At 39.4% G+C, this 27,983-nt stretch overlaps 2 protein-coding genes across 4 annotated transcripts in view; one reads left to right on the top strand and one right to left on the bottom strand.

Moving 5' to 3' along the window:
- SCAPER (S-phase cyclin A associated protein in the ER) overlaps positions 1 to 728 on the bottom strand; it is a 322,376-nt gene extending 321,648 nt beyond the window's left edge. Inside the window, exon 1 of the mRNA XM_067534777.1 lies at positions 570 to 728. Within this exon, the coding sequence (XP_067390878.1) occupies positions 570 to 625 (56 nt within the window). The 5' untranslated portion in view covers positions 626 to 728. The remainder of the gene's footprint in view (positions 1 to 569) is intronic.
- RCN2 (reticulocalbin 2) lies at positions 24 to 23,228 on the top strand. 3 transcript variants are annotated; one of them, XM_067534780.1, is made up of 8 exons: positions 24 to 38; positions 6,307 to 6,515; positions 7,022 to 7,127; positions 10,420 to 10,616; positions 13,926 to 14,039; positions 16,170 to 16,266; positions 18,319 to 18,461; positions 21,895 to 23,228. In XM_067534780.1, exons 2-8 carry the CDS (start codon positions 6,378 to 6,380, stop codon positions 22,045 to 22,047), a joined length of 948 nt encoding a protein of 315 aa, XP_067390881.1. In that variant the 5' UTR covers positions 24 to 38; positions 6,307 to 6,377; the 3' UTR covers positions 22,048 to 23,228. The 3 variants fall into 3 exon arrangements, with proteins under 3 accessions (XP_067390881.1, XP_067390880.1, XP_067390879.1); XM_067534779.1 differs by lacking the exon at positions 24 to 38 and having other exon boundaries at positions 5,998 to 6,515; positions 7,025 to 7,127; XM_067534778.1 differs by lacking the exon at positions 24 to 38 and having other exon boundaries at positions 6,000 to 6,515.
- Positions 23,229 to 27,983: the final 4,755 nt, after the last annotated feature.

Below are 27,983 nucleotides of genomic sequence, written 5' to 3'. Positions count from 1 at the left end.
GACCTCGTTTGCCAAGGAAAGTTTCCCATGGCAACTAGGTAAGTTATTTGTCCAAGCCCAAACACCTGAGAGAGGCTGACGGTAGGCGCTAAGCAAAGGGGTCCCGAGCAGAGCAGAGCTCCCTCCTCCGCAGCCAGGGGCCCCCATCACAGGCCCGCCCCCGCCATCCCGCGGACCGCTGGGCGGGAGCAGGGTCTCCCCGTGGCGGAGTTGACAGGCACGGCCGCTCCGCTTCGCTTGCTGTAGCTGGCGCAGCGTGCAGGTGCAGGGCCCCCAGGCAGCCTATGAGCTGCAGCCCCACGCCCGCTTGGGACGCCCCCTCCGCCAGCGGAGCCAGGCCAGGCTGCCGGCCACCCCTTGTCTGACGGACGGAGGGACGGACGGACCCAGGTGCTGCCCCCAGCGCTGGGCAGAGGGAGGCCCGACCCCGGCGCCCCTCCCGCTCTGGTGGAGCGGGACCGGCTGCGGCAGGGGAGCGGGGCAGGCCAACCGCCATCTTGTCCCCCCCGGGCTCACCAGGTCGCCCCTCCTCTTTACTCCGCGGAGCGCAAGAAGCGACCCACACTTACACTCTCCGCTTTGCTGCGCTGTCCCGCCTGCGCGCGTCCCGCCGAGCTGATGTCATCGCATCCCGCCAGTGGCCGGTGCAGTGTCAGGAACGGCCTCCCGTCACAGCCTGGCGGGCCATGCCGTGCCCAGCCCGTCCCGAGCCGCCTGCGCATGCTCAGTACGAGCCGGCGAAGGCGCTGCTCGAGCTCTGCCCGTAGTTCCTTGCCCGCAGAACCTACTTCATGGTGCGGGAGGGATGGGGGCTAAAGGCGAGGCCGAAAGCGGGGGAGGGGCAAAAGGGGTCCAAAGCAGGGTAAACGTGGAAGAAGGAAGGGCGGATAGGCCGCACTGGGGACAGGGTGCAGGAGATGGGGTTGAGAAGGAGATGGAGTCTGATGGAAGAGTGGCTGGGGGGAGGAACCCAGGCTTAGGGAAGGGAAGGGGGGTAAAAGGTACCAGAAATGGGGTGAGCAATCTGCTGTGATTGCCAGACTACGTTAGGGTGCCAGCTATAGAGGAACTATTGCGTTCCGGGCTGGATGGTACCTTCTGCCCCAGAGCTGAGGTGTTCAAGGCACAATCCAGCCCAATGCCTAGATAATCCTATACCTAGCTCTTAAATAGGGCTTTTCATCTGTAGATTTCAAAGCAATAGACAAAGGAAATAAGTATTGCCACTTCCAATTTATAGATGGGAAAACTGAGGCACAGGAGGGGAAGTGACTTGCAGCTGTCCTCAATCAGAAATGATGATGTATTGCATATAGTGCTTTTAGGCCTCAGAGTGTGATCTCACACCTACTGAAGTGACAGAATCTTCCACTTTCCCCATCCCTGAGGAGACTGAGGGCAGAGGAAAGCCATTGAAATAATATATACAAATGTATTCAAGTTATTTTGTGCATAATAATAATAACCAGGTTTATTATCACTAGGTACAATGTAGATGTCTAAGAATGTCACAGCACCAGTCTGGTAGTGTGGGGACACAACAGTGTGACAATAAAATACCATTTTAAATGCACTAGTGTAGATCCCTCTCCATAGCCCACAGCCACGTATGTGTCCCCCACATTGCCACAGCTGAGAACAGCCATGCTCCTGCTCTGCCAGGCCTGAACACAGATGTGTCTTTGTGCATTTCCTATGGCAATGCCTGAGCATAGCCCTGTCTATCCTCTTCCCTACTGCCATGCCTGAGCATAACCACATCTGTATGCTCACTCTGGCCTTGTTATTCCTCAACTGTCATGTCTGCATTCCCCCTGTCATGTACTCCATGTACACAGTAGGTTGTAGGTTGCGTGATACTAGCAGGTCAGCCTTCTGTATGAGATTTGGACTGGCTACGGAACTTCCATCACGGAGAGAGATACAACAGATGTGTTTTCTTTCAGATAATTGAATGAAGTGGTTCTCAATCTTTCCAGACTACTGTATGCTTTCAGGAGACTGAATTGTCTTGCGTACCCCAAGTTTCACCTCATATAAAAACTACTTGCTTATAAAATCAGACATAAAAGTGTCACAGCACACTATTACTGAAAAATTGCTTACTTTCTCATTTTTACCATATGATTATAAAATAAATTGCAACACTCCCAAGTTGAGAAACACTGATATAATATATACAGCAGTATAAACAAGTCATTGTCTGTATGAAATTTTCGTTGGTACTGACCTCACTAGTGCTCTTCATATAGCCTGTTGTAAAACTAGGCAAATGTCTAGATGAGTTGACATACCCCCTGGAAGACCTCTGCATACCCCCAAAGGTACACATATCTCTGGTTGAGAACCACTGCTTTAATGTACTGCCAGGTACAGCTACCAACTCCAATAAGATAGGTTACACAGTCTCACCTTGTGGTTATATATTACAGTACAGTCTTACCATTCCATCATATCACTCAGCCATGCCTGCAAACAGTAACATCTGTGCATTGTCCCCACTGACACATCTTAGTACAAACATGCTACCAGGCCCCCAGCACAGGTATGTCTGTGCGTTCCTTCCCTCCCCCTCACTGCCACCCCTGAGCATAGTTATGTCTTTACACTATACTATTGTCATGCCTGAGCACTGCTACATCTACACACTTCCCTCTGCCATGCCTCAGCACAATCATAGCTGTGTGTTACTCCTATTGCCACATCTAGGTGTGGCCACATCTGTGCACTGCCCCAATACCCAGAACTGAAAACAACCAAGTTTCCATATTCTTCCCCATCCCCTCCAGCAAGAATAGCTGCGTCTTAGGTGCAACCACACCTCAGCTCATCTGCGTCTGTACACTCTTCCCTTGTACCATGCTTGAGCATGTGATAACAAATGCTACCATTCTGATTTGATATACCAGTATCTGATATCAAATCAGAATGGTAGCATTTTATAACCAGTTCATCCAGGTGTAAATGGCTATGCTAAATGTAAAGCAGTGGAAAATCAGATCTGTAGTGTCTTAAGTTTCTAAAACACTTTTGAATCCTTCTTAATGAATGGTGTTATTATTGTCATCATTGAGAATGCCACTCAGAATGCAGTGTGATTGATACTCAGTAAATTAGCACCATTTTTAAATCAGTATGCTTAACATTTGAATGGTGAAAGACTATGCTCTTTGTAATTATCACAGAATTGTTGCTCGATTCACATTATTCTGACAATGAAATAATATGAAATTATATGCATAATAGAAAATAATACAAAATCAAGATACATTATGTCAGCTGAAAAGCAGCAAAATTAAAATTTAGAAATGTCAGAAAGTTCTAGTAAAAAAACAAATAGAACAGACAATTTTGCCTGTTCGAGATTATTGTTAAGCATGCTGTTGGCTTTGTTACTGGGCATCTGCTGCCATGCTGACAGTTACATAGAAACAGTTTCTGATTTGCAAAGCACTCAGAGAACAATATAAACTATAGATTGAGTACAGTTATTGGAAAATGGAGCAAAGAAAATCCACCACATTCAAAATCTGTTTGGAACATAACTTCCTAAAAAGAACTCCTTTGCAACTAAAAGAGCAGTTCCAATTAATGAAGCCATAGGCAGGGAAATTATGTTATTATCATAGTCCTAACTGATGGTATTGATGAAGAAAGCAGTAAAATCAAAGATGATTTAGATCAGAAATATTACCTGTAGTGAACTGGTAGGTTCTGACATGGTTATCAGACAGACTAAGCAATAAAATTGTAGAGATCTTTATGAAGGACTGGTCCCCTATAAATCCCAATCTGAGGGCACAGGTGTTCAGAAAATTCAGGAAGTACAGAGGGCAAGAACTTTATTCTTCTGTAGCACCATTTCTAATTCTAAAGTGATCAAGATTATGTCCTTTTTTATGTATAGGTTAACAGTCCTAAAACACTTGTCATACAAATGAACAGTTAAACGGAATACTTGGGAGAGTCTTGATCCTGGTAGAATGATTTTGAATGTTATGGTAGGACTAATTAACTGAGTGTTGAGAAATATTTTGACACAGGCAAACCGCCAAGAGAAGAATATGATCTCCTATGTTTTCCCTTTTGGTAAGTGTTATTGATGAGCTGTACTTTTTTGCCTAATATATAGTATAAAACATGTTTGTGTTCTGTTTGTTTTATTACCTCTGTAATCATATTTTCCCCTTTTCCTATCTTTGGTCATCTCGATGCATGACCACATTTCAAATAAGTTTTCATGTAACACATCTGCATTGAATTAATGTTATTTGGGAAATCTTTTATAATAGTTGTGGACCATGAGATGTATGTGGCACATTTGTCAGCTCTTAAAACATTCTACAAAGATGTTTTACTTTGTTGCAGTTAGGTGTTAGCAGTGGGTACAGCTCAACTGGTCTGAAAACAAATTGTGGTCAGCACTAGTTCAGAAACTGATCAAGTTTTAATTTGGTTTCTGAAACAGTGTTGAACAGGATGTGTCCTTGTCTTTGCATCATAGAATTGCAAGACTGGAAGGGACTTTGAGTAAACCTAGACCATCCCTAATGGGTTTATCCAATCTGTTCTTAAAGACCTTTAATGATGGGGATTCCATAGCCTCCTTTGGAAGCCTATTCCAGAGTTTAACTACCCATATAGTTAGAAAGTTTTCCTAATATCTAACCTAAAACTCCCTTGCTGCAGATTAAGCCTATTAAATTCACCTTCAGTGGACAAGGAGAACAGTTGATCACCATCCTCTTTGTAATAACTTTTAACATATTTGAAGACTATTATCAGGTGCCCCCCTCAGTGTTCTTTTCCCAAGATTAAATGTGCTCAGTTTATTGCTTTTTGTCTACACATGCCACAATGTAGTGCAATCTCATTCACATTTTGTTTATGTGATTTTTAACAGTAAACTGTCAGAAGTAAACTGTTAAATTTAAATTATTGTGCTGATTTTGAATAGGAAGAAATTCCTTATACACTTAGCAAATTGCAATAAAGCATTACTAATTTCTTATAATACTTTACTCTTGGATCTTCAGGAGTGAGCTATTTTAGCTCTTCACAGTTTATAGGATTTGGGATTGACTAAATAGTTGTAAATTGGCAAAATCATTAAAAATTTGACTCATTTATTAATGTTCTGAGGAAAGGAAAAGCATAGTAAATTCGGAGAGCTCTCATTTCATTTTCATATTTTTTTCTTTTAAAAGTAGTTCTCTTCAGAAATTTGGAAAGCTTAATCATATTTTTGTTTCTTTTCGTAATAGCAAATCCAGAAATAAACAAATTTTGAAAAGAATAAATTATTTAAATACTCCTTTCAATAAATTATATAAAGATTTTTTGTCAGTGCTTAAACGGGACAAATGATAGTCTAATTTTGATTTACAAAATGGACATAACTATAACTGTGTGATATGCAGTGCTGTAGCTGTGTTGGTCCCAGGATACTAGAAAGACAGGATGGGTGAGGTAATATCTTTTATTGCATCACCTTCTATTGGTGAAAGAGACAAGCTGCTGTATTTATTAGCTGGAAAGTTTGTTTCTTTTATTTTGGACAATTTCACATTTAAAACAGGAATATATATTTTAAATCTGAAGGGAGGTAGTGGTGTATTTCAATATGTACTATAATGTGTTTTAATTATCATGTTTATATGTCCTTGTCTTGATTTCTATACTGTTTTTGTTGTGCCTTAACTATTGCGTAGGGTTGCTACCCATGTTCCAACTCATAATTAGGTGCAATTGATAGATAGATTATAGCTTGTTTATCAAGGTGTTTAAAGTGTTTGGGATCCCTGGGAATTGTAAGTGGAATAGAAATGTATGAGGTCCTTGTAATTTTTGCCTTTTAAAGGGCATAGTAAGTTAAAGAGCTCTGGTGGGAAGAATGCAAATAACACAGGCCTGAGCATCAGGACTCCTGGGTTCTGTTCCAGAGGGAGTGTGGGCTGGTGGTTACAAAGGGACCAGGACTCCTGGGCCCTCTTCCCAGCTCAGGATGAGAGTAGGGCCTAGTGGTTAGAGGCCTGTGACTTGGACAGGACTCCGTCCTCGTCGCACCCCTGGGACTCCCTCGCGGTACGTGGGGCAGGCGGAACCCAAGTTGCCATGAGCCAAGCTGGCCTGGGGTCGCTGGGCCCTGTCAGCGCTCCTCTCCGCTGCAGCGGCTGCTCCTCGCCCGTGCGGGGCGCTGTGGCCAGCTCTGCGGCCGCGCCTCCCCTCATCTTAGCTAGCGAGGCGCGGCGGCGATGCGGCGCGAGTTCAGTGGCCCCCTACCAGCTGCTTTCTCGTCCCCCTCAGCCTGCCGAGTCAGCCGGGGGCGGGCCGCAGCAGCGCCGCTCCTCCTTCGGCGGGCCGGAGCCACGGGCGCGATGCGGCCCCCGCCTCTGCTGTGGCTGGGCCTGGTGCTCGGGCTGCTGGGCGCGGCGCGCGGGGGACACAGCGACCAGCACTACGTGGAGGGCGAGCACCGGGTGGACTACGACCGGGAGGCGCTGCTCGGAGGCCAGGTGAGCGGCCTGGGGGCCCCCCCTCGGACCAGCACTGGCGGGCGGGCGGGCGGGGAACTGCCCCCACTCCCCTGCCCTTCCTGGAGGGTAGGGGACAGGTCCCATCCAGCCGGCGGCATGAGGTAAACCTGGAGGTGGGGTGCCGAGAGCTGCAGCCTGTCTCCCCTCCCAGCGCGGGAGGCTGTGATTCATTGAGCGGTGATGAAAGGCGATCCTCCCTCAGTCTCTCACTCACACTCACTCACTCATTCATTCACACTCACACACACACACCGCTGAGATTTGTCTGCGGCCCCGCCTCTTTCTTTAAATGAACATAGGCTGCTGTGTGATGTTTGTGTGGGTGTGTCACGGGGGAGAGGGGGATTTGAATCCACCCCTCTGCTCAGCAATGCAGGGATGTAAGGGATGTACAGTATCACAGTTTTGGCCAGGCACAAGCACAGTGGGATGCTAACCTGTTGTTGTGTGCGTTAGTTTGTGCTGTTTGTTTTCTCCTTCCAAAGGAGGAAGCAGAGGAATATGCTAAACTCAGTCCAGAGGAACAGCAAAAGAGACTGAAGGCCATCATAAAGAAAATTGACTTGGACTCAGATGGATTCCTCACTGATGGTATGCACAGATTTTGTATCACTGGAAACAAACCAATTTACATAGTGGGTAGGAGTGAGAAAGTAATGCAGTATGATACTGAGAAATCTGGAGTTGCAAGGACAACCTTCCAAATGTAGTAGTGTAGCCAGGTCTTTGTCTGCAGACAGAGCGTTGTGTGTGTCTGCTGCTGCTCATAGCTTTGTGAAGCTATAGCAGAGCAATAGTAACAAGTGAGTGGTCAAATTCACTACTTCTTTCTTGTGGCTGAGCATTAAAGTTGACATGTTGATTTCACTCTACCCACAGCTTTCCTGAATAGCAGAATCCTGCAAATCCTTGAATATCTGCAGACAATTTTTTGTGGATGGTGGATTGGATGCTGATCTCAAAAGCTGGGAAGCAGCTGTTCCCTTCCCACCCATCAGCTATTCAGAGGGGCAGCCCTTAAACAGCTGATCACTGGCTGCAGCTGTACCAGGGGCTGGCCTCCAAACAGCTGATTGGGGGGGCCGCTCTGCTGCCAGTGCTGATGCCATAGAAAAGCTAGACTGTGGATGGCGGGTCAGATATAAATCAATTCAATCGGATGTAGGTCAGTTGAAGGCCCACTTTTTTGTATCTGCACAGGGCTCTAGCTGTGAGAAGCAGGAAAGGGAAGCAGTGGAGCTGTTAACAGGACAGGAAGATTCAATGTGGAGATGGAGAGAGAGAGGTAGCAGAGATACAGCCCTCAAAGATAGAGGAACAGGTAGCAGAGAGAGAGCTCTGGTCCGAGAATAAGATAGAGTTCACTCTTTCTTCTTTTCAGCAATCAGAAGGGGGCAGCTGCATGTAGATTAAACATATTCTAGCCAGAATGTGATATGAAAGGTGGAGTCTTCACTATTGGGATTCTCCCCACATCTTTTATATTTCCCCTCTGCTGGTAAGTTCAGTTCTTCAGCTACTAGGTGTCTAACTTTCTCAGTCTCTACAATCTGTCTTTCTTGAGCCTGTGCAGTATTCTTGTATTACAGTATCTACTGTTAAACTTGTGCCTTAAACTGAAGTTCTAGCTTGCAAAGTGACTGTCTTATATGTATTCAGAGTCCTATCTGATTATTTCAGTGCCAAAAATAAGATGTTTCTGCTTTTACCCCTGTTATCCCTTCATAGTAAACACAGCTAAGAGAGAGTAAGCTAGAATCGAATCCTTAAGTTTCTTCTACAGAATTGTTTATTAAGGAGAAATCAATGACAACTGTACAAACCTACTGAAGGGTCTGATTCTACAGAACCTTTATTAGAAATACGGTGATGTCTCACAAAGACAAGTAGGCACTATCCCTGACTCAAAGATCGTACAACCTAAATCTGACATGACACAATGTAGGTAGGACATGACTAGACAAAGGGGTGGGAGAGCCTAAGGATAACAATAATGCAGTTACTCGCTAAGACCCCACTTCTGTGACTGGATCCATACAGTCAGATTTGGATCCACTCCTGAAGCGTGCATGGAGTTGCGGTAAAGTATATGAGGCTTCGCACACAGGGGTCCAATTGTGTGTGTCAGTACAATTGGGGTCTATAGCACATATGCCTGATGGATCTGTTTCACTTTTTTTATTGCCTTATCTTCACTTTCACTTTCCATAGCAAGATGATGGAAATACATTTTTTAGGAAGTATTTTAAATAAGATATGTCTTTGGTAGTGATATACCAAAAGAAAAGAGTCCAGCTTAATGTTTGGAACCCACGTTAAGTTTCCAGACTGCTAACTAGAATAAAAATCTGATTACCTATGAAGGAAAGTATATTTGGTACATAAATCATGGAGATGCAATAGAACCTCCTAGTGTCACTTTTAGTCACTATTCAGAGTAGAATTGCATTTATACATATTAACAATGTGATCAAATTGTAGTTGCTATAAGAACAAAAACTTTGTATTTAACACTTAATTTTCAGCTATAATATATTTATGTGGTGAATTTCCTGCATTCTTTTTAAGAGAACTAAATGATTTCAACTTGCGATGAGGTTTTGAAAATAGTAAAAGATTGACTACTTGTACATTAAAACTAGCATTCTATATACACTTATTTCTATGTTCCCACGTCTAAGTACTCAGACAAATGAAGGTACTATGCGAATTTGCTTGAATTCTCATTGTAATAAACAATTTATTTACTTGTGTGCGCACTTGCATTGGTAACTAAACTGATATACTGTGCATGTGCAGTATGCCATTTCAAACTTACATTGCACACTCTTAACAAAGCTTTTGAAATAGAAACATGTCTAATATTTTAAAGTGTTTAAAAAACCCCAGCCTTATTCTCCTCTTGTGCCTCTCTTCCCTGATCCTTAAAAGAAAAAATTAGTTCTTATTAGATTACTTTATCATCCTCTCTTCTTCCCTCCCCAACAGAAACTCAGGGTCTTAACGTGATAACTAAAATTATAACATAACTAAAATGTTACTCCATCACTATTCTTTATGCATGTGTGAGCTAACATTTTTAGAGTTGCCTATCTGTGAGCACTGCCAAGTTGGAGTCTAGCAGGAAGGAGATTTGGCATGGTTAAGATTGGTGCTCCGATATCAGAGTTTTCAACTTTTCTGATCAATGGCAGTAGGCTTTGTGTGTATTGATGTCAATGCTCTGTGTCAAATGCTAGAAAGTAAAGCATTCCATTGGAGGAAGCCTTTTCGTGTTTCCTCACCCATGACAGCAATGAGGGTGGGTTCACAACAGAATGTAATGCTCTTGTTGGCATGCTGTTTTCATGCACTTAACTTAGTAATAAGACTTGGCATGTATGCACACTCAGAGTAATAACTTTTTAAAAAGAGTGACCTCATATATGTCCTGTTCCTGCAGTTAATACACATTGTGCATTCAAAACTTGTTTAAAAATTCTGTTGTGCAAGCCAGAAGAGATAGTTATAGTGTTCCTCATTTATTCTCTAGCCTTGTAAACAATTTGAAATAGACATCATGATGCTAATCAGTTTCATGCTATTGACCGTATCAATGGAGAAAGAGCTACTACAAAGGAAAAACAGGATTTTAGCTCTGGCTGGTTTTCTTTCTTGGCTGGCTTGAAAGTGGATTCCTGTGGCACAACTGAAGCCCCAGTTATGTGATTGCATGTGATTATTTTAAAAAGTAAAAACTTCCCCTCTTCGAATGTGAAGATACCTGTGGTATTGTTTATACTGTTTAGGAATGTAGAAAATGTACCATTTATTGTAATTGCTTTTTAAATTAAAAAAAAAGTTTAAAATAAGGATTTCATTGCATTATGTGGAATTTCCACAGATGAGCTAAGTTCATGGATCCAGCAGTCTTTTAAGCAGTATGTTATGCAAGAGGCTAAACAACAGTTTGGTGAATATGATAAAGATGGTGATGGATTAGTATCTTGGGAGGAGTACAACATTCAAATGTATGACCGTCTAATTGACTTTGATGAGAATACTGTCCTGGAGGATCAAGAAGAAGAGTCATTTCGACAGGTAAGACACCCAAGCACTAGCTCTCACAAACCATTGGCAAATTGCAGTGGTGTTAGATTAGTTACTCATTTTATTCTGTTATGTTGCTAAACACAGTTAGAGCTAGCAAACATACTTAACGTCTTCAACTGTCTGAAGTAGCTGAGTAGTTAAAGTTTTAACAGAATTATTGAAGTTTCTGTCAACAAAATAAATGACAGAACAAGCCATATTTGAGAGTTGAGTGGGGTGGAAATATATTGGTAATGGAATCCTAGAAGTCACACCTCAGTTGGTCACTCTCTTGACAACGTAGGATGGAAATGTACTGAATCAGACCAGTGACACATCTAGTTACTATCCTCTCTCTGGTGGTGGCCAGTACCAGTTGCTTCAGAAGAAGGTACAAGATACCCTGTAGTAAGCAGCTATGGAATAATCTGCTCAGAGGGAAAGTTTCTTCCTAGCCCCCATTAATTAGAGTTTGGCTTATGCCCTAAAATATGAGTTCATATCCTTTCCTAAATTCTGCTGTTATGAGAGTACTATTCACTGCTGTATATCTCCTGGTCCAGTGAGCTAAAGAGGAAAAATATATAAAATATTGTCCAAGGGAACCTTGTCCATGGCCTAGATATTATGGTGATGGGAGCTATAAAAATGAATAATCCAGTTTATAAAATTATAGATACATGAATTACATTTTAGTCTGCTCCATTGCCATTATCACGGGCAATTGTTTACAGGATATCACAGAATAAATGCTACATTATGCTTCCCTTTGCTATAGAAATGGCAAAGCGGATTTCTTGTCAAAGTTGCTGACCTTCTCCTGAAGCAAGATTCTATAACAAAGAAGCTTTCTTATGCTATACCAAATAAAATGTCCAAATCTTTTGCATTGTTAATTGATTCAGCGGAGAATTATTGGTCCAGTCCAGTAAAGCACTTAAGCACGTGCTTAAGTGCTTTCCTGAATCGGGCCTATACCATGTATTATTTTGCTGCATTCTGACAGTATGTGTAGATATGTTGTACCCTTCAGCCAATTAATTTCACCATAGATCTGCTAACATGGTGTAAACAATGTTGGGACTGCTAGTAGAGAAAGGCTGCTGACACTGTTTACTACAATGTTTTAATTGGACTTGCTCCCAGAAAGGTTAGATAACATGGTGCTGAAAAGTGGCATCAGCCAAACACTTGCCTACCCTATAGTTCCTACTGTGGCTGAGAAATCTGAAAAGTTCCCTAGTATAGACAATCTTCTAGACTGCAAGATCTTTCCTGGCCATGTCTTTATCCATATCTCTCTACATCTACTCTTCCAAGTCTAGCCTGTAAGACTCCCCTCTCTCATTTCCCGTATTTGGTTTATATTTTGCTGCAACAGCTGCTTGAAAAAATGCCTGCTTCCCTCTCTGTCCTTCATGGATTCCCTCTCCCTTTTAAATACAGCTCTAAATCTACTTCTACAACCAATACACTTTTAACTGGTCCTCCAAAATTTTGATCACTGTTTCATTCCTTTACAATGCTCATTATGTACTTTATCCACCAGTTCTTTATTTATTTGTATTGTGGTAGCACTTACAGATCAAGAATAAGGCCCCATTATGAATAGATTTGTTGTTAATTAATAACTTCTCTGAAGTATTTACTTGCATGTGTCAATAGCAGAGGGGAGAGTGAAAAAGATATATTAAGAATCACACATAGAAAAGTTTCGACTTCCATGCAGGTTGCTTATTTGTAAACACATACAACAAAATTTGTTCCCAAAACAGCAGTAAATGAGTATTTAAGTCCCTTTTACTTGGAATTTTTGGTGGAAAGTAGGTGTCAGCCAATATTCTCTAATTTAAAAATCATGCGTGCAAGGGGTATAGACAGAAGCCCAAGCCCGAAGTAGATCTTCTTAGACCATGACTCTTATACACTTGAGGAAGTGAACAAACTCAGAATAACTTTGGTGGTCCCTTAACTGCATAGCTACACTGCATTCTAAATAAATAAACAAGACTTACATCAAATGGAACTGCCAACCAGATTAGTGACCATTAGTGTCAGATATAATAGATATTTGGCACTTTGAGGAAGATAAAGTTTTATCATACCACTCTAATATTTTGTTTTTGTCTTGGTTTCCCACTAGTTGCCCCCCACCCTTTTCCGATACTAGTGCAATATGTCAGTTTAATTATTTTAAATGATAGTGTGAGGAATGAATCTCTTCCTCTTTAAGATGCATGATTATATTTAATGTATTTGTGAGCTCTCATAGTTTGCTGATGTAGGATTACTTATCTCTACATATTCTGACTATTAATCTGAAATGGATAATAGTTAATTCAATGCACCTATATAAAAACACCTTTTATCCCGGGATCAAGAACACTTTACAAGCATTGATTAATCTTCAAACACACTTAAGTGGATCTGTTATAAACATTCTGGGCTTTTCCTTACTATACTTCCCTCAAAAACCAGAATGGGTTAATGAGACTGTTCACTATTAAATGGAAGACAAACTAACCACAAAATCAGGAAACGTGAAAGGCTCTCAGACTAACCCACCTGCACATATTGCATATTAAAATTGGTTTGTTTTTTTTTAAAAGCATACACTAATCACACTTGCAACAGATTGGACAGAGTGAATTCTCTATTTGAACTATATGCAGAAGCAACGTGCCTTATTCTTCCTTACATGAAAGAATCCAGAAATCCCTCTGACCGATAAGGGGTCTTTACATTTATACCTTCAAGACCCCTTTATGCTGCCAGAGCTGTTACAGAGGCCTTGGTGTAAATGAAAGTCAGGTGCATAGGGTGAAAAGTTTTAAAGGGAAAGTTCTGAAGTAGTAATGGTTACCATGATGATCATTGTACTATCCTAGGTGGTTTGGGGCTCAATTTATGCAACTAGCCATGATCTAGAGTGGTGCTTGTGGTTGGATTGGTGATTTTTGGAGGAGTAATGTGTGTTGAGAATACATCTGCTGGTTGGTCTGGTCACACTACCTCTCTTTCATTTGAGGTCTGGGCCAAGTCCCTGTTTTAAAGGTCTGTCCTTGGAGTCTACAAATAGTAAGTTTCCATATGTGCACTTCTTGTAATAAGTTACCTTAAATCAAGAGCACTGGTCTTGTACCTCTGCATGAACTACATTAGTATAGACATAACATGGGTATAACAGAACGTATTATGTGAAACAAGGTAATACTGTGTTTTCTAGCTGTAATCCTGTAAGGCAGTTCATGCAGCAGAACAATGACATCTACAGTAAGTGATCTAATGCAGTCTGTTTTCTGAAAACTTTTTTTTAAGCTTCATTTAAAGGACAAGAAGCGTTTTGAAAAAGCCAATAGAGATGAAGTTCCTGGTCTGAATCTGAATGAATTTATTGCTTTTGAGCATCCTGAAGAAGCTGACTATATGACGGTAAGACTTAGGGAAAATCATTTGTTCCAAAGGCAAATGTGGATCGAGACTGCACCTTTTAATGGTTGTCTTTAGCCCAGCGAACCTTGGAAAACTTGCTTGTGAACAATTACTCTTCCTCTCTGTTGAAGAACATACATATATATGATGTGTACAATTTCTTCATCATCAGTCTTGGGGTTTAGGAACCTGCTCAGTAATTTAGTGGAGGAGTGTTAAACTGTCATACAAGAGTTGGGTTTAGATGATTATCTTGGATTCTCCCCTTAGGATGAGAGTAATGCAGTAGAGTGTTCTATTTATGATAGGGGAGTCATGTCTAGCTTGGAAAAGAGTCGTAGTCAGAAAGATGTAGATCTTAAGAAGGAGCCTTTGGCATGGGAAAGAGTTAAGTGAAGGGAATCCTCAGCCCTCTAAAAGGGATGCAGAAGGTCACGTTTCTGACCACAGATAAGCCTTTGATTTGATGCTAGCTGAGATGAGGTCATAAATTACTGCATTTTAAAAAGAGTCTGCATGCAAACATAGCAGAAGCTATTTCACCTTGCACTGTTGTACGCACCAGCCAGGGTGGGAAAAACTGTTCAGTGACTTGTTAAGACATGCTTAGTCCAATTCAGTATGGTTGTCCCAATTTTACTTTGTAGTCACAATGAATCTTAAAATTAAGCCATGTTTGTGTGTACTGTATATGTTTGTTTGTGGAGTTTACTTATTGGTATTCAGTGTTATGAAGATCAGTAATGCTTGCTGACTGTAGGTGAACATAGCATCCGGGTAGAACTAGCAAATCAAAATAAGCTAGTACAGGTCTGTAGTACTTTCTACTACTCTGGAAAGTCGTAGGAGTTCTAAACGTAGATCAGCAAATAGTAAGTTAATTTCATTCACTTGAATTGAATGGGTTTGGTTGACCAGACCTGAGGGAGAATGTGAGATTTCCTAGCCTGATAAAACAGTTCTAGGTTACAAGAAAGTTCTTAATTTCAAGATGAAGGATGCATTTCAACTGCTTATATTACATATATGGTGCTTTTGTTAAAAAAAATTACTTAGATAATCTAAGTTAATTTTGAACTGCTTTTAAAGAGATCCTGTCAACTTGAAGTCTCATCAGTTTCAATGAGTTTAAAGTTTTAGGTACTACATTAACCCGTGTCTCCATGCCAACTTTTGTGGTTTTACAGTCATATTTCCCTATTTCTTTAAAATGTTTTTCTTTCCCCTATTGCTGTATGAAAGATTGATACAAACAGTAAAACTGTTTATCTTTTGAGAGCATTTTAAATAAAATGAAAAAGAAAATCCTAATCTTTCAGTTCTAGTAATTTTAAATGGTTATAGTAGATGAAACATTTTCAGTCACAAGTATGATTGTTAAATGGGTATCTCTTTAAATTATTATCACTTGAGGACTATGATTTTTTTAATCTAAATATGCTGAGGATTTTGTTTTAAAACTACTCTTTCTTGCCAAGAAATTGGAGAGAGCTTCTTTATAGAACATGTAACATTTAATTCTTTGCTACTGCAGAGCCAGCCACAAGAGGGAGCACAAAGCAAACCTGGCATCAGTTTGTGTGACATGACTGGTGATTATTGTTGAACAAACAAAGCATAGCAAAACTAGACAAGCAGGCATGTTGTCTTTAACTCCATTGGAAGACATAGTGTCCAAGGCAGATTATAAACTTGTGAGGGAAACTTTTTTAAAGTTATAAAAGGTATTTACCATATTGGAAGCAAGAGAAAAAGAAAAGGAACCATTTTGTTAAAATATGTGGCAGTGCCCCTCTTAAATTTATATTTCACATATATATCTATATTTGTCATTAATTCAATCCCAGGCTTCCAAATCCAGCCATCCCTTTTGGATATGATTTCAGTAAAATGTGATTGCATTAAAAGTCAAATGAATATGCACTCTGGACTTATTTCCCTTCAGGACTGGACTTGTAGGCGTTTTAATTGTTGCACTATTCTACACTGAAAAAGAAATTTGTTTGAAACTAATAAGTTTTTAGAATATTGGATACGTTCTTAGTCCAATAGAATGATACACTGCTGTTTTTTCTTAATATTAAGTTTTTACCAACTAACGTTTCTTTCACAAACATATGCACACAAAAGGAATTTGTCATTCAGGAGGCTTTAGAAGAACATGATAAAAATGGTGATGGACTTGTGAGCCTGGAAGAGTTCCTTGGTGACTACAGAAGAGACCCAAGTAAGTAAAAGGGGGGGAAGGAACAAAAGCTTCTTTGTGCTTTCTAGTGAGTAGTGCTTTCTAGTGAGTAGTGTGTGTTTATTGTCTTCTAACCAAAGAACATCCCCAAGGCTCTGGGTACCCTTGACACTCATTTTAAAAACCAGTACAAACAAATTGAGCCTACCCAGGAGCACACCATCTTAGCTCCTTTTCCTCTCATTTTTGTATATGTTTGATAGCAGTTGTTAATGTAATGTCTGTTTCCCATAATAGTAATTTTCTTTTGCCATTGTCCCAGACATTGTAGGAAGATACTACACCAGAAATGTAATAAAACTAGGCTGCAGCATTATTAATAGAACACAACTCAGAGGCTGCCCACCAATAACTTAGGGACAACCTTCCTTCCATAATCGGTACCACTTGGGATGCCGTCAGCCTCCATCATTGTGGGGACCCCTTTTCAAAAGTTAATGGTATAGGGAAAAGAGTGGACCCTCACTTTTACCAGACACTAGGCTTCCCATCTGCTTTCTCCACTTTCTTTAGGGGATGCCTTCCCCTAATCCTGCTCCTAGTTTTGGTTTATCAGGAAACTGCACCTGAAATTAATATGTATCTGCACTGGGCACCTGCAAAGTTGAAACAACATGAACAATTTACCCACCAGGTCTCAGAGCTGCTATGGGGAAGATGGAAAAAACCTATGCTAATCTGGCAGTGAGGGAAATTCCTTCCCAGCCCAAATAAGACAACCAAGATGATACTTATAGTAAGGCCTAGAGACACCAGACCTAGTCTAATCCCAATGGGGTGGGGAAGATGAGAGCTGTTGCTCCTGGGGTCAGAACAGAGCCCTGGGCAGGGAAAATGGCTTATGCCATTTAGGTGCAAGGGACTAGTAAATCCAGTCAATCAGCTAGGAATCCTTCTGGCCCCCTATCTCCTTCTCTTGCTACACGCCTTTCCCAAGCCTCTAAGGAAAGGGGAGTGGTGTGCTTGGAATTCTTAAGGGGCTTCCTTTCCTTGCGGTCCCAGACAAAGCCTTCCCACCTCTGAGTTGTAGGCTGAGGGAGGCATTTCTGATGCTTCCATACTGCAACAGGGAGGATAAACTTCTTTTAAAAAAAAATAGTTATAAAACCACAAATTGTCAGGGGTGACTCAGAAGCAGCTATTAGTACCTGCTGGAACTACTTTGAGCTCATTTTTTGTAAGAGCAAGTTTTCAAGCAGAATTTGACACCTCTGCCAAAATGATTGATATAAACTATGTGAGCATTGATTATTTCATAATTATAGCCTGCCCCACCTGAAGACACTATTTCTGCAGCCTCCAGTTGTGATGCAAGTTTGACTTCAACAGCAAGGGCTGCTGATCTCAAACAAGAGCCTTTTTGCATAAAGACATCCTCTTGAATGAGGAACAAGAAAAGAGACCTCACCCATGCCTTATGTACAGTGGAAGCATGTCTATTTCTGAATATATTATTTTTTCAGCCTTCTCTGTGATGTCAGTTACTTTTGATGATTTTCATAAGGTTCAGCATGTCGATCTGTCAGCTAATGCTTCACTGTAACATTTGTTAACTGGCAACATTTGTATGACAAATAGTTATTCTTTTAAATAAATTATTGAAGAAGCAGAGAAAGGTGTAAAGTAATTGACACTATCTAGATTGCCAAATACACAAAGTAAAACACTTTTCTCCTATTTCAATTAGATTAATCTAAGTAGTATTACAATTTTAAGTAAAACGCTTTGAGACAGAAGTGCAATGATTGAGTTGATTGTATCCTTTGTTACATTTCTTTAATTATAAGTTTGCAACCTTAGTGTTCCTCTACTGTAGGTTTTGTTTTTAATTCTTTTTACATCCATGGGAACTCTGGGCAGTTTTGTTGATGTAATTCAATGAGAATTATCTCTAATGCTTGCACTGGTGAAATTGCTTTTTGAAGTTGACATTACGTAGTCTTAAACCTAGTAAATTTTTGCATTAAAAAAGAGGTGAAAACAACAGTTTAAGATATTGAATCATCTTAAGTTTGCAAAATACTTTTTATTTAGCTGCAAACGAAGATCCAGAATGGATACTTGTTGAAAAGGATCGATTTGTGAATGATTATGACAAGGATAATGATGGAAATCTCAACCCTCAAGAACTGCTGACTTGGGTAGTACCTAATAATCAGGGTATTGCACAAGAAGAGGTATGAAGTTTGATTTGATGGCTTTTGTTTAGACAATGAAATTTCTTGAAAATATTGTGCTACTATGTAAAGTGACCAAATATATACTGAGTTAATTTAGTCTATTGTACAAAAAACAGTATATTTTACATCTCAGTAACTGAAGAATATCACCTAATAACACTTTTAATAAAGTTCTTATAAAATTATGATCAGCTTAACAAAGAATGAAAATCGTTACAAAAATGTTGCATAGTGCAGTAATTGGAGTTCCTATGAACTATATGAATGCTGGTCAGGGTGTAAAATTAATAGTGGCATTCCTCAAAGGTGTAAATAGTCAATCTGGCTTGATGGAAGATACAGTATTTTTAGCAAAACCATGACAAATTTTTCCCAAGTGATAGATGGGTAACATGACCAATTAAATACTACTAGAGACCATAACATGCATCTTTTGCTAGAATTTATCTTAGCCTTTTCAAAACAGGATGTTACCCTTCATCTAGCTGGGTAAATTGCTACCTCTATGTCTTGGGTAGTAGAAACCTATGTACATAAAACCAAAACAGAATCTAAGTATACCATAATCCATGATCCAGTAATACATATTTAAAATTAATAAATCAGTTGAATCATATAATGTGCTATAAGGAGTTAAAATGGATTCTTCTTCTAGCTGTTTTTCCTTCCTCTTATTTTTTTTTTCCAGCAGACAATTGAAGCACTTAGGGAGAAACTAAGAATTTGGTTTTGGGACACTATCTGCTATATTCAGTAATAGTGAGGACCATTTACCAAAACAATCTCCCTATCCCTTTTCTCCCTAATAATTTTACATTCATTACCCAAATGTTCCTTCTTTTGACTGCATCAGAGCATTTGATATCTCAGATTGGAGGGAAGAAAGTGTTCCCCCTCCACATTTATATCACCTTTTGTTCTCCCCTTAGAGACAAACAGCACATTCTGTGTCAGAAAATGTAGCACATTCTCTGTCTTGGAAAGAATGGTTACTGAAGTCCCACCTCTTAATATTTTTGTCATATTGTCAACAGAAAAAAGAACTTGGCCAGGAGCCCAGTATTGTGTCTCAATATATCGGGTCTTTTTTGAAGTTAAGTTGCAAAATGGTTGAAATAACATTAAATCTTTGCCAGCAGGAACCCTACTATCCTGATATTTCTTGCCCAAACCTGACTTTTCAGGCTGCTTCATTCTTTGTTCAAGGATCATATTATTCTTGCTGAATAACTGGCTTTGTGTGTCTATGTACTTTCTTTAAATCCTGTGTGATCTTGTAACTTTTCAGTAACTTTTTGCTTATCCATTTTTTTTTCAAACTGACACCTTAATTTTCCAGGAGGCCATAGCATTTTGAAAGATCTATCCCGGCAAGAATTTCAGTAAATTTTTTTGTACCAAGATACCTGCCTTCTTTTGCAGAACCAAGGGCTCGTCCAAAGCTTACAGGCTAGGGAGAAGGAGACATTGAATGAATCATTGGATGCAGTTTGAAAGTTCTTTAGTTGCATTTTCATATTTGCAAGTGATTTGTATGTTGCTTGACCACTAGATTATCAATATCTCATGCATTCACTCCCTTGTGCTTTAGTACTATGATAGCCTTGGTCCCTGCAAAGTGTCATTAATTTTTAAAAATATTTTTGACTGATTTTACTGTTTCTCTTTCTTAAATCCTTTGTGATAATGAATGTAAGGTAGTTTGCATAATACCAAAAAACAGTTGGTCAGTTGAGACAAACTAATAAAGTCAAGCTAGTACAACTCCTTAATTCACCATTTTGTGTGCGCACACACGCGTGTGAGAGTATTGTAACATGTAGTGTGAAAACCATCTAACATTCCAAAACCTTCACTCCAGCACCTATCCAGTGAAGACTAGATACTGCATTTCCAAGAAGTAAAAGGAGAAGACTTCTGTGCTAGATTATAAACTTTTGTCTTTGAGACACATAATGTAACTTGTTTGGCTTTTAAGCAGAACTTAATTGTCATTCGTGAGACCTGCTTAAAATCCATTGCAAGCTATGACTCTTAAAAAATAAATGTTGATCTTACTGCTGAATTTACTTGCTTTTGTACTATTTAAGTGAATGAGGATTAGGGTTGTACACTCTGCAAACCATCTACTGTAGTTGTTGAGCACATGGTTGTCTGGTGTTTCTGTTTTTGTTTGACTTTAACTTGGCTGTCTCAAACACTTCTGAAAATCAGGGTTTTGCTTTGGCCTTGAGTGTAGAGGAAAAAGTAACATCAAGGTTGACGCTCTTGTATAGTATGTATACATATCCCTCGGACAGATGCAGCTTTATGAACTGTTATTTCCCCACTTCCAAGGTTGAAAGTAAAAGTATTTTCCTGTTTAATTGGAAAGTGTTTTATGTCTTTACCAGGAAAGCTTCTGTCTAATGGTTAAATCTGCTTGTCATATTTTGAAATTGAGTATTTTTTTAACTGATCATAAATATATAAATATCCAGCTGCAGCACTGTACCTCAGATACTTTAAACTAGGCATCTTCAAATGCTGGAGAAATATTTGACCCTGAGATTTGTAACTTTCTTATGCAAACCATTAACTAGGTTAGAATTAAAGAAGAAAATATGCAAGGGTGACCAGCAAATTAGGGATGTCCAAAGCTGAAGGCATGAATATCTACAGCTTGATCAAAAGAGCCAGGCTCTAGCTGTGAGTTGTAACAGCTGTGCATCCTGTGTGGATCAGGCACAAAAGGGGACATTTGACACAGGCTGACCAGTGGATTATATGCTTCCTCTGCAAGTTCATTACAAGCATTGGAGGAATTCAAATCCTACATGAGGCCCCACTTATGTGATGGCTGCCATCTTAATCAATACACTGGGGTGTGAACTGAGATCTCCAGAGGTAAAAGTCCAGATGCCTATACACTGAGCTGAAAAGCCAGATACTGTGGTTGGGAGATGTAAGAGACTCATTCTCTGTGGATCTGGCAGAAAGGGAGATGTGTAACACATTGACCAGGGGAATACACAAGAAAACTTGCTCTACCAGTAAGATTCTTCATTGTCTTTTGCTATTTCTGGAGATCTGTTTTAATACTATTTTCTATCCATACATTAAAGCTTCTGCTTGATATTGGTAAGTTGCTGTAGAATCGAGTGAGACTAGACAGTCAGCATTATCACTTTGCTACACGACTGAAAGAACTGTGAGAAAACAAACCCATATTCTAAATGTACAGTTTTGACTTGTAAGGGAAAAATCAGTGATTTAAACATAAAGGAGATGTTTTTTTTGGTTCAGAACTGACAGACATTTTACAACAGTGTTACAACAGTCCCTCTAACACTAATGGCAGGAATTTGACAAATCAGTGCTAAAAGCATATTTATAAATGTTACCGTCAACTTACTGGACAAAACACATTTTGTTCCCTTTATTTTTAAAGGCTCTTCATCTGATTGAAGAAATGGATTTGAATGATGATAAAAAGCTCTCTGAGGCAGAGATTCTTGAGAACCAGGATTTGTTCCTTACAAGTGAAGCAACAGATTATGGCAGGCAGCTCCATGATGAACGTTTCTACCATCAAGAACTTTAGTTTATTCATTTGTGATCTACCTTGCCGTGTCTGTGCCAGAACTAGAGTTTTTATTTAGAGTACTCAAATTTATAAGCTACATTGTAATTTTTACATGGTGTGATAATAGACTAGTTTTTTGTGTAGATGTTTGTTTGCATTCTAAATTTAATTACTTAAGTATTTTTGCACGTTTCCATGGACCTTTTCAGCCTTCAACTAATCTGAAATATTAGTAGTCCTTGAATTGCAACATTAGCATCTTTGGCATCTGAAAAAAGTAGAAACAACCTTAAATAATCCATATGTTTAGTACTTCATTATGAAATGAGTTGTACTATCCTAGTTGAAGAGTCTGAATGATTCTGAAAAAAGGTTTTAGGGTGTAGTAAGCAAAACATTACCAATAGTTTATTTAGGTGATTAACGTTTTCACAAGTTGAGGGTGTGGGAGGAAGCAGCAATGTTTAAAGGCGTTTTATTTAATATTCCTGGAGGAACATTCAGAAGGATTAATACCTCAATTGTTCAAGAGGTTTCTGCTTATTTTTAAATGATTTCTAAAGAGGGTATTAATTGTACGATATAAAACCTTATATTTTTGCATCTGTACAGATAGTAATTATTAATGTATAATTCTTCATAATTAGAGGTACGTGTGGTATTTCAGTGTCAGAACCCTCTTTGTTTGTCATATTAAAACAGTTAAAGGCTCCATCTTTCTTTTCTAAACTTATTCCTAATCTTTGATCACCTAAAGCAACTACTGTAACCTGAATGGTGTACTGTAGTATATTTATTAAGGGATAATGGAAAAGGTACCTCCTCTGAGACATTAAAATTTATCATTTACATTACTTGCCACTGAAAACTTTGGTATTCCTATCGCTGCTGTACATTAAGTGATGCTCTGTCCCTTTTTTTATGCCAACTAAGAAAAATATGAAATAGTAAATATAACCCCTTATTTCTATTACCTTCAACATAGTGAAACTCCATCCATGGAATCAGATAGCATCCTCAACCATTATATACTGAACATGTCATCTGAACTGGACAGAAGATTCAAGAAAAGCTAAACATGCATTTGACATTTTTCTGAATAAAACCTGGAATTATGGAATGGAAAGATGTATTTTTTTAAAAATAAAAATGGAAAGTTGGGGTAAAATAAACTGCGAAGAAAGCAGTGATTCTACAGTCTTATCACTAATATTTTTAGAGTAATTACCTAATAGCTTATTCTGGTGGGGTAATACCCCATGAATAGCATTAGAAAAGTGAGTCCCCTTTCCTATTAAGTAGTAATCTGAAACCGAGGATGAAAGCTAAGTACCAGAAAAAAAAAAAAGCCTTTGAAAATTGAGTAATGGAGGTTACATTTTTTTCCTTTACAATTTTGTAATAAAACCCTTAGAGCATGAAAAATGTGTTAAAGGAAATTATGTCGAAACTACAAAACTCAATCATCCCCTACACAGCTTTTCTTTTTCTTGGAAATAGAGTTCATGCTATTTCTGCTGACTTTAATTATTTGGTCACCCCTTTTAACTTCTATTTAAGTATAGCGTGAGTTGCAGACTGTTTTTTTTTAATACTATTCAGAAAAAGACATTCACTTGATAACCACGCAATTCTCTCTGCTAAACATATGCCCATGTGAGAATGTTCATGATCAAATATATATACATTTTGGAACATGGCACAGTGTGGTCTATTCCATTGATGTTAACAGATGAGAGTTAATTTATGTAGCACAGACAGGTTCCAGAACATTAATTGCACACAGCAAAGTGTAAAGGCTCAAAAACATCCTTTTTTGCACACAGACTGATGGAAGAGAGAGCCATTATGGTTTCATTTAAGAGCTACACATGGTTAACTTTGCATATTGAAAATTCCCAAGTTTTATTTGGGGGCAGGATTAAAATTAAGTAAAGAAAATTTCCATGTGAACTACTTGTTTGGTTTCTGTCTTTTCAACAGCCGAATGTTCTAGTTCATGAACTAGAGTCAGCAACCAAATAAGAACTCTATATGGGTCATACCAAAGCTAAGCACCTTAATTTGCTTAGAGATATTTAATTTAATTTTTTCTATGCATATTTAATAAAGTCCTCTTACATACTGGTGTTGTGTTGTACTTTTCTAGGTTTTTCCATCCTCTCAGCCCCTCTTCTCTTTGTTAGTGAGTAAAAGCATGCATTCTTTTGAGAGTGCTTGTCAATAGCATTAATGATTCTCAGAACAATCCATGACATTCTGAGTGGTGGTTTCAGTAGGTGGTCCCTTGATTTGCTAACTCTATTAGTAAAGCATATGTGATAAGGGCAAAATGGCTTTTAAAAATAGTATTGACACATTTAACATACTTAACATCCTCATTCCTCACCAAAATAGTAACAGTTTTGAGTTGGAAACTGTATCTAATACATTAGAGTGTACTATTTCAGACTTCAACTTTTAATTAAGTGTTAAAACTAGACTATCTTCAGTCAATTTGTTTGAAATTTGCTTTTTGAAAAATTAATCTCTGGCATGTTCACTCAGGTGCCCACTTTCACAGCTTAGGGCAAGTCTCGACTATAAAATTAAGTCAATCTAAGCCGTGGTGTACACTACAGGGTTAGGTTGATCTAAGGCAGCTTACCTCGACCTAAAGCCTCTACACTAAAATGTAGCTCCGACTAACTCACTCCACCTTTGTGAGAGGAGGTAGTGCTTAGGTCAAGACAGGGTCAGTGTAGGCCAGTGGTTCTTAACCTTTCCAAACTTGTACCCCTGAAGCCTGAGTCCCACCCCCACGGGGCTGAGGCATGTAACTTAGTTTCATGGCGCCCCTGTGGCTCCAGGCAATTGCCTTTCTTGCCACCCCCAATACCAGCTCTGCACTTGCGACCCCTCTAAAACCCCAGGTTGAGAAACACTGGTGTAGACACTGTTGCTTACATCAACTATTGCTGCCCTTCAGAAGCCATTCCACAAACTCCACGCTGACAGCTAACTTGGGTAAACACTCCTGGTGAGGATGTGCACCGCTGTCACAAGGAGGGTAGTATGGACATGCAAAAGCCATTTAATTACTGTTGGCTGTATGCCGACATAACTTAGGTCAACTTAATTTTATAGTATAGACCAGGCCTTAGAAACCATAGAAAGTGCAAATGCAACACCAGCGATAATGTGGCTAAGATCTGGTATAACTGAACACTACAGAATTTAATTAAATGCAAACACTCTGTCGTATATTTCATTGGGAACATGCAGATAACATTGGGCCAGATCTTGTGAAGAAATTCAGTCTTTCATGCTGCTTTATCATGAATCCCAATTTATCATTACCAATTTCTCATTATTCTCTTACAGCCTCTTCAGATAATATTTAATGAGACAGTATCATATGCTTTGCTAAAATCCAAATATATTACAGCTTGTGTGTGTTAATTTTGTAATTCCACCAAAACATTCACCCATGTGTGGCGAGATCTGTTCTTTATAAATCTATGCTTCTTATTGGTCATGATTATACAATCCTCTGGAAGTTTTATATTTTTAGTCCTGCCCCATCAGATGTGAAGAAACTTATCTGGCTCTTCTCTCCACGCCTCTATGGAGAAGTTAGGGCCCTTTGTTAGCTGACTCAGCAAAATATTTTGCCTAAACCAGCAAGAATATGTGGAAAGATTAAGGCAAGATGAGTGGAATAGCAAACCGAGGTATAAAAACTATATTGCACAGTTCAGTTTGTATGCAAGAGAATGAAAATCTTGTGTTTCTCTTTTTTTGTAAGCTAATGATTTAGCCCAATTTGGTTTACTGCAGTCTTATCCACATTGAAAAATGGTGCTCCTGCAGCTTTCCAGTCTAATAAAATAATTTTATGAGCTGCAAAAAGCAAAGCACCCAATTACACAATGAAAATCAGTAATTCTAAAATGCCAGAGACAGTCATTAATAGATTGGTAGTCAGTCGACTGCTTACATCCATTTTCAATGAGCCCCAGAGTAAATTAATGCAGATGTCTTTTTTTTCTGATAATATGCTTGTTAAAATCATTTGGCTTTAGGAGTGGACTGCTAATATTACTTTAATTAATGAATGAATTCATTTCCCCTTAGTTTGATCAGAATTGTGCTTTTATAGGTCCACTTAGTGATTAAACTTTAGAGAGACAAGGTGAGTGAGGATCTTTTATTGGACCCAACTTCTGTTGGTGAAAGAGACAAAATTTTGAGCTACACAGGGCTCAGCTTCAAGTCAGATCTGAATGTTAACTAACTTTGGTCTGATTAATTAAAACTAAATGCTAAGCAGGAAATCTACGTGTACTCCTGTAGATCAGTACTTCAAGTCAGACCCGAAGAACTCCCTGTAGCTCTAAAGCTTGTCTCTTTCCTAAACACCAGTTGGTTCAATAAAAGATGTTACCTCCCCCACCTTGTGTCTCTAATATCCTGAGATGAACATGGCTACAACAGTGATTAAACCTGGTTATGGGAGAAGTTGTTCTACTTAATCATTAAACCTCTGTTTGAATTAAGACCACTTAATTCTGAATGAGAGAGTCCACATGGGTTTAATCAGTTTAACTAATCCACCCCTTAAATTAATGCAGATTAACTTTTAGGAGTGTCACCATGTAGATAAATCCTGTGTCTTCATCTACCAGGAATCATGCTGCATTGTACTGAGATCATTCCTTGGATAAACTTGCATGACGGAGTTGCAGAGATTACTGCTCAGTGACTAAATGACTTGCTAAAATACAATGAACAGGAAAATTTCCTCTGCTTGTTCTGAAATCCCTCCATTCATTAACACACCAGATCTGTGCAACTCCCCCCCTCAGCATCCTGGACCTCTGAATGAACTCTATCTTTGCAAATGTAGCAGGGGAGGAGTGCACAGGGAATGTAACATGACAGCATCTAGAAAGAGCATTCATTTTATGAAGCTAAGGTTTGTGAAATCTGACCTAGTTTGCCAGAGCACAGAGCAGCCTGCATCTTTAAAACCTACCAAAACAACACACTGCACTGCACCCAAAATTATCCCGGGGAGATGACCAGAAACAGAGTGAACCTCATGATATATGATTCACATCACTTAATACACTACTGGTAGGTGCTCAGATGCTATGGAGAAGACAACAGAGAAGGAAACTATAGACTAGAATAGAACAGCTGCTGTTTCTGATGAACAATACAGAATGTGTCTTATGTACATAGTCAAGGAGGAATGAGGAGCACCTCTACACTGACCATGTCTATACAAAGGATAGGGAAAATTCTGAATGTTTCTGTATCTTACAAAAATACTATTTTTATAGTTTCCCCTCTCAAGCTATCCATTCCTCACCTGTCTACATGTACCAGAGTCTGCCAGCAGCAACAATGCAAGAGATCTCTCTATGACCAGACTTTGCAGAAATTGATCTGAATTTTGTTAACTTTAAAGTTCCTTTTGTCACAACATGCAGGTTACTAATATTATTTCTCTAGACTTACACAACTAAAAAGGGGACACCTATGGAAGATCCTAGGTGCCATGTTACAAATTACAAAACAAAAATAAAATGAAATAGCAGCCTCACCCAACAGCCAGCAGAAGACAACCCTCTCCCAAACACAAAATTCACTCCCATCAAATTCCACCCACCACACCATGCCATGCAACTAGATATATCTTGCAGTGTGTCTTGAGTGCTGCCAATGGACTGGAATGGGAGCTTGTTTGTGGAGAGTGATCCAGTTTGAGGACTTTGATGTCATACTAACACCAGTTGTGTTCAAGAGGAGAAAAGTGGTCTCAAAAGCTGGAAAGTCCCAAGCGATTTATAATTAAGGATTTTAGGATCCGTATTTTTTTTTATCAGAGAATAACCTCTCCTACGTAGGCTGTGATTTCATTGCAGTCACTTCCTGTACAAGGTATACTGACTGCCAGGGGATCCACC

The sequence above is a fragment of the Emydura macquarii genome, unplaced genomic scaffold, assembly GCF_026122565.2.
Source record: "Emydura macquarii macquarii isolate MOO-44397 ecotype Brisbane River unplaced genomic scaffold, CSIRO-AGI_Emac_v2 contig_3451, whole genome shotgun sequence".
Lineage (NCBI taxonomy): Eukaryota > Metazoa > Chordata > Testudines > Chelidae > Emydura > Emydura macquarii.
This window is presented reverse-complemented; position numbering and strand designations above follow the sequence as displayed.

Bases quoted from the DNA above. Each gene is read 5' to 3' on its own strand.
- RCN2 (XM_067534778.1), top strand. From the start codon at position 6,255: ATGCGGCGCGAGTTCAGTGGCCCCCTACCAGCTGCTTTCTCGTCCCCC. The intron at 7,128-10,419 runs GTATGCACAGAT...GAATTTCCACAG, and splicing joins AGATGGATTCCTCACTGATG to ATGAGCTAAGTTCATGGATC. The intron at 18,462-21,894 runs GTATGAAGTTTG...TTATTTTTAAAG, and splicing joins AGGGTATTGCACAAGAAGAG to GCTCTTCATCTGATTGAAGA.